This window comes from Corvus cornix, chromosome 10, assembly GCF_000738735.6.
Source record: "Corvus cornix cornix isolate S_Up_H32 chromosome 10, ASM73873v5, whole genome shotgun sequence".
Taxonomy (NCBI): Eukaryota; Metazoa; Chordata; class Aves; order Passeriformes; family Corvidae; genus Corvus; species Corvus cornix.
In genome coordinates this window covers 11,622,992-11,630,000 of record NC_046340.1, presented here as the reverse complement: position 1 = coordinate 11,630,000, position 7,009 = coordinate 11,622,992, and the positions used below count along the sequence as shown (strand labels likewise).

Sequence of the window (7,009 nt, the reverse complement as noted above, 5' to 3'; positions counted from 1 at the left end):
CAAATCCTGCCCAGTTTTACCATCAAACCCATTGCCATGCGAAAACCTCCAAGGTCATGGAAAACTATGAGCAATATTGAAGAAATACATTAATTGCACCAAGGAATGCTTGATTTACCAAATATAAAAATTAAACTTTACACTGATTCACAGGATTAAAAGCAGAAAGTAACTGCAACGGCATTTCTCCACTGAGACTGCCTCCACCTTTCCCAGGAGAACAGGAAACATCCTACCATAAAAATGCAAATGGGGTAAAGCTTGGAATAGAAACATTCCTGCCTCTTCACAGCACTCCCTAATTCCTGGCAACTTCAGCCAGCAACTCATTAGCTCTGATTTCCAAACTCAGGGCAGTATATTCATACCGTTTTTAGGTAATTATTTTTATTTACTTCAACATCTCATTGATAGTAAGACAGATGGAGAGATGGTATTACAAGGCCCTGGAATGACAAGACACAGGGAATGGCTTCCCACTGACAGAGGGCAGGGTTAGATGGGATATTGGGAAGGAATTCTTCCCTGTGAGGTGAGGGAGGCCCTGGCACAGGTTTCCAGACAAGCTGTGGCTGCCCCTGGATCCCGGGAAGTGTCCAAGGCCAGGCTGGAGCAACTTGGGATAGTGGAAGGTGTCCCTGCCCATGGCAGGAATGAGCTTTAAGGTCCCTCCCAACCCAAACCATTCCATGATGTCCATTTCTCAAGTTTACTTTCTCTTTCATTTTCACACCTCCTCAATGGCACAGAAGTCAAAAAGTCTGGAAAGATGAAGCAAAACTCCACAGAGTTTGTCACAGAACACAATAATTATCCATAAAAGAAAGAAATGTCTCTTTTCCATGGGGATCAAGAACAATGAGCAGGCACTGAACAGTCAAGGTCAAACTCCCCCAGATTCTTCTGTAAGTATAAAGGGAAACACCACATTTGCTTAACTGCAGTGAGGGAAATGGAGATGAAACATTCAAAAACTCTTTTATAACAGTAAAGATAGTTAGTTAAGCACTGGAACAGATGGCCCAGGAAGGCTGTGGAGTTGCTATCACCCAAAGTTTTCAGAACAGGTTAGAAAAACAGCTGTCTGCAATATTACAGGTACAGGTAATTCTGCCTGGAGGTCTGGATAACCTCCTAACATCCTTTCTAAACTAATTTTCTAAGATTCTGTGGAAAAAAAAAAAAAAACAAATCCCAGACAAATTTAGGTGGAAGACTTGAAAGAGCAGAAATTGGGAATACACAAAGTATTTGTTATTTTATTTCAATATTTACTATTTACTGGATGTGGTTCAAACCCTCCTGTGATTTACAGTCACTTCCTAAACCAGCTCTGGTGAAGACAGTACTAAAAACATGAATAAAACCTCATTATCCTCACTGAGTGATTCATTCCATCAAATACCTGTGTCTGAGAGGGAATGTGCACCTCAGCTTCCAACTGCTGAGTTGGGTATGTCCGCTCTGGCTTTGATTTCCTTGTTGAAACCATGGAATTGCTGGATGGAAGTGGTGCAACGTTACCTTTACCAGAGGAATATGTGCCATAAATTGCTTCCTTTGGCTTTGGGAAGGTGATGTTGTCTGTGTTCTCAGGGTCCAGCCTGCTACTGATCTCTCCTGTACAAAGAAAACATGGATTGCAGGTTTCATTCACTTATTATCAGTTATTCATTTAATCACATGGCAAATAGAGGCTTGATCGGCTGGTCAAAGACATGATTTCCAGCACCACTGGCTTAACACTGGGCAGAGCTTCAGATTTGGATGCTTAGAATTTGAAATGTGCAGGTAGGAACCCAGGAGAATCTCAGGAATGAACAGGAACCAAACCCTCCCAGGGATGCAGAAATCTCTTTCCTACCCAGTTGCAAGACACAGGATTCTCCTGGGCTTTATGCACTGCAGAATTTGGTGAGTGCTCATCTCAGAGCTCTTTCCTTGGGAGATAAAACCACAGCCTGAGAGTGAAGCCGGAGATGCAGCTGAAGGTTGTTATCAATGCTTTGTACTCACCTGCAGCTGATTTCTTGCGCTGCCTGGGAAATTCAGGGAAAGGTGCTGCTCTGGATACAACAGGAGGGACTGGCAGAGTTCTCTTTGCTGCTGGAAGGATGAGCCTTTGGCCAGTGAGGCTCAGAGGTCCTACAAGAAGATGACATTCCTGAACAATTCCAGCTAGGAAAGAAAAGGAATTCATAGCAATGAAGAAAGAATTAAGCAAAGGCAGACCCAAGTTCTACATCAACACTACAAAAGTAGCAATTTTCTTTAACTGAAAGATTCCTATCTTTCAATATTCAGTGTTTTACCATGAAGGAAGGTGAACTTTGCCTATAAAAATTGACAAATACATGCAAGGTATTGTACCAGTGCTAATTCTCAAAGGGAACTATATGTTTGTACATCTATAATTAGATGCTTGTAGAATGCAATTTAATATGCAGAATGGATGAGAATTAACTCTTGTAAAGCACAATATAATCATGTAATTATGAATATAAGCTGATTGCTAAAACAATCCAAGTCTAGTTAAGATTGTACAATTAATAACCAGCTGTTAATCACGGCAGTTTATTTTGACTGGTATTTAGACAAGAACCTCCACCACACACAAAATTCTTTCCAGCAGCAGCTAAACCCTGTGAGTTCCAAGAACTGGCTCAGGACAATGCTCAGCACAACGCACACTACACCCTCCATCAGCTACCACCTGAAGTAAGCAGCCTAAAGTTCATCCCTACCCTTTGCAACATCTGATCACAATTCTTGGAAGTCTAGAGGTGGCAGAAAATTCAGTTCCCAGATACCCAGATATCTGCTGCAAATAGCAGCCCAGCAGCACCCGGGGGGGGCCCCCAGGACTCACCTTTTGGGGTGTCGTCTTCTACCAGGGGTAAGGCAGAATTCAGGGAGTGAAAGGCAGGCAAAGCCCAAGGGCTGGTAACTTTGTGACCTTTCCCTGTCTTCTGACTGCACATCTAGAAAGAGACAGAACCTTCTTTTAACAAAGGGAAATCTGGGATTTACAGACATTTCTCTACTCCTGCAGCAATAAATAATAAATATAATTTCTGCTGTGACCGTTTCATTAAGATTTAACAATGTACCACTACTTTTACTACTCGTGAACATGCTACAGTATTGCCTACTGCTGTTACTTCAGTAATTTAAAATAAAGTTAATTAAATTTAATTGATGACTTGTGTACTATTTAACGAAGGAATCCAGGAAGTTTGCTCAGTTTTAAGAAAGTAGTATAAATACAGTGTTTCTTGACAGAACAGTCTCTAAAAATATAAAATGCATACACAAGCAAGGAACCAGAAGGAAAAAGAAACACTTTAAAATATTAGCTTTTAATGAGTGATTATCAAGCTTTTAATACAATCCAGGCCACGACTGGGATCTTGGAGCACTGTTGGGTCATAATTACTGAGTAACAGCACCCAGCAACTTTCTAGAAAGGGAGAAACAACTCTCAAGAACTGCTCAGAATCCTAAGAGGGAAATGAGACAGATCAAAAATTAACTATTCTAATCTTTCCTCCCAATTTGTCTAACAACACTGCCCACGAGAGATGAGGGAGAGAGAAAATAGAGAAAATCTGTACTTTTAATCATAATAAAATATCTTTCAGAGAAGTCGCAGATCCTCATTTTAGTTATGGCCATTATGGAGCATTCTGCTTTAAGCGATGGAGGTGGATGAATCCTTATGTCCTGGTGTTCCAAGAAAATAGCAACAACCATGGAACAAAGATTAACTTTATGCCAGCTGCCATATAAGTGGCTTGATATTTGAGAAAAGGAAATCATACATCACGCTTTCCTGCTCAACCTCAGCCCCAGCAGTTTGGTGAGGCCACAACAAAAATAAATAAAAGGCAAGAAATTGAATTAAACAGTGATTCCTTTTCCAGGCTGTTGCTGCTGTATCAGTAAGGCAGCACTGATTTTATTCCTGGTGAGTTTTATCCTAATTTAAATCCCAGTTATGAGGTTTTGTTATGATAAACAGCAATGAAATACATTTTAATTCTTTTCATAGAGATGTAATAAGCTACAAGGAAAAAGAGTTCAGGTGGAGTGTGTGAGTTCAAAAGCAGCCTGGAGGCTTGGAGTTTTTTTAATTGGAGATAGAGATTTAATTCTTTTTTGCTGTAGCCTTTAATTCTCTGAAGTCCATGCCAGGTGTGATGTTAAAACAAGGACTGATACAACAGAAATGTAATTTAATCTCTCATTTACACTGCCCAGTGCCATCATTCACTTCCTTACAGGCAAGAGTGGAACTGTGGAGCTAATCCACAACAGCTCCCCACGAAAACTCCACCCAGTCCCTATACCTTTCCATGTTCTTTTAGCACCCTGATTGCTGCATTAGCTCCCTCCTGAAGAATTCAGGGAGACACCAAAGCAAAATCTGCCAAACTGCTTCCATTTTGGGAGTATTTTCACTAAAATTAAGCCAACACAATTACAAAAATAAGACCTCAAAAATAATATTAAGTTCTGCAAGAGAAAGGTTTACTTTTAACATCACTGATTCATCAGGGACATTTTTAAAGTTCAGTTTTGTAGGGCTGGAAGGGAGCTCTTAAATTGCAGGGCAGACTAAGGCTGACTTGCCTTAAAATATGCTTGGAGTGTGCTAAAAAACTATTTTTTTCATTTCAAGTGCTTCTGAGTGTAATTAACCTGGGACACAAGAAAAACAATTCTATTACCCTTTCTAAAGTGTTTTTCTCCTGTGGATAAGCCTCTCCCACTTTATTTTTGCTTTTTTCTTCATTTTAAATAGGGCACTTGTTGGAACACCACAGGAAATTTTCTGATTAGTTCTCTATTTGTTTTCTTTTTACCTAGCAATATTTAACTAGAACTTTTTCTCTTTTTTTGGTAAATATCTTTTTAAGTATTTTTTCCTCCAGTAAAAAACAAAGATTGGTATTAAATACAGAGAAAAGATGAGTATTGTGCACCAAACCAGGAATAGAGAGACAAGGTTTGGTAAATAAATATCAGAAAATCTGAGGATTGGTAGTGATGGGGAAAAAGGGATATAACAGATTAATCTATCGTTCCATCTATCTTCTCCAAACTGTCGTATTTGTTTTTAAGAAGTTGCTGTCAAGATTTGATGGACACAGCACTTCTCCTATAAAGGGAAAGAGGAAGCACAGCAAAATAAAATCAATGGAACTAAGGTCACTTTTCAGTATGTTCAGGAAACTGTCAGGAAAGAGCTTGGAGAAGGCAAGTTTAATTGGAAGAAACTGGGAATTGCATCTTTAACAACAGGTTTTATGTTATTCTTACCTTCTTTAAGCTCTTAAAGTGACCAGAGATGGCTCTGAACTGTCAATTTTCCACATACTTGGAAAAATCAAGCTTTGCCCCTTTCCTGACCTACTGCTCTCTAGCTCTCCCAGAAATCCACCTCCATCAGAATTCCTCCCTAACAGGTGTGAAAGAGAATAGCTGGAGAACTTTGGTGAATCCCACATCTGCTTTTTGAAACAGGCACCAGAAGCAGCACAGAAGGAAGTAAGGAAGATAATTGCTGGCTTGAACCACAATATGTTTTACTTGTGGGCAGAGGGCCAGCTTACACGAGGCAGGATATGTAGGATCAACTTATTGGAATTCAGGGATGAGCCTCCATTCCTGTGTGGAGCCAGCTGCAAACCAGCAGCCCATGGCATCCCAATCAGGCACTGAGTTTTGTCAAGGAATGCTGAAATGCACACGAACAGCTTCAGCAGCTCTGGCTGCACCCCTGCCTTGCAAAATGACAGTCAATCTGCAATTCCAGATGACAAGAACTGGATAAAAACTTAAAACAAATGGTGACCTTTCGAAAGATTAATTTGTTTACCAACAAAATGCTCTGCGTTTGTCAGGTGAGATGAGGGTGACCTTCACATTCTCATTTCCAGGTTGAGAGGATGCTGACTGCAGTCATCTGTTAACTCTCTCTCAACAATTATTTCCTTTTTATTTTCAGTGACAAGAGGATTTTATTAAATCACTGTGCTGCTTATTACAATTACACACCGTAATACAAATGCAAGGAGCTTCTTTTGATTTACTGTAGTGTGACATCAATTTGTTTAAGTCTCATCCTGCCACCACTGCCAAACTCTGCTTTGGCTGTAATTAGAGCCACATGCCTGAGTTTAAAACACAGTCAGATTTAGGGTACCAAAAGACCTGGATTTCTTCTACAACTTCTTCCAATCACTTGAAATGAAAGGAATTGCCCTGCCTTGCTTTATAATTTTGAAAATAAATACACTTTCAACATAAGCATTAATGATTAGCAGGATGCAAATGCTGAATAAAGAATGAATAATAGAGGATATGATTAAAATGGTTGTGCTCAAACAAGTGAGCTTAAAAAAAGCCCCAGAATCACCACCATCACCATTAGAGCCACACTAGATAAGATGCAACTCATAAAGGCTAGAAATCATCACCATATTAAATTCTACCTCATGAATAAATGAAAAGGTTCCTAAGTTTACAGTATAATATACATTTATAAGAAAACAAGGACCCAAAAGTGCCAGTATAATTCTATAACAGAACAGCAGTCCTATGAAAATGGAAGGTAGAGCTGTGAATCTTTTCTACATTGCACCAGTACATCAGAATTATTTTTGCTGCATTTCAGATTACTGTTCTTTTGGCTGGACACTCCATGGAAGTATACATATTTAATAATTATCCACTCATCATTTTTCATCTCTTATCCAGATATAAACTGCAAAAGAAAGTGATGCCCAGTCTGTGTTTCAAACAGAATGACAGCCCTCATTTTAAAATAGCTACAGAATTTAACAGAGGATGAAGCATTATTATCAGACCCCAAAAAAGGTACAAAAGGGCAATAGTTAATTGTTCTTAGTTTCTATGAAAAAATCCAGCATCAGCAACTTTATAATATCAAAAGAGCAAGAAAAGACATCATTTTTGGTGAAACAGTGAAATCCTGACTAATGAT

General features: G+C 39.3%; 1 protein-coding gene across 7 annotated transcripts in view; it reads right to left on the bottom strand.

The window, feature by feature from the left end:
* IQCH (IQ motif containing H) overlaps positions 1-7,009 on the bottom strand; it is a 50,205-nt gene that overhangs the window by 38,041 nt on the left and 5,155 nt on the right. For 5 of the 7 annotated variants that reach the window (XM_039557949.1, XM_039557953.1, XM_039557951.1 and 2 more), the window contains 3 exons: positions 2,870-2,981; positions 2,017-2,178; positions 1,406-1,620 (listed from right to left, as the gene is read on the bottom strand). In XM_039557949.1, the coding sequence (XP_039413883.1) occupies positions 1,406-1,620; positions 2,017-2,178; positions 2,870-2,981 (489 nt within the window). Of the gene's footprint in view, positions 1-1,405; positions 1,621-2,016; positions 2,179-2,869; positions 2,982-7,009 lie in introns of those variants that run through there. The other 2 variants (XM_039557952.1, XM_039557955.1) reach the window with 2 other exon arrangements.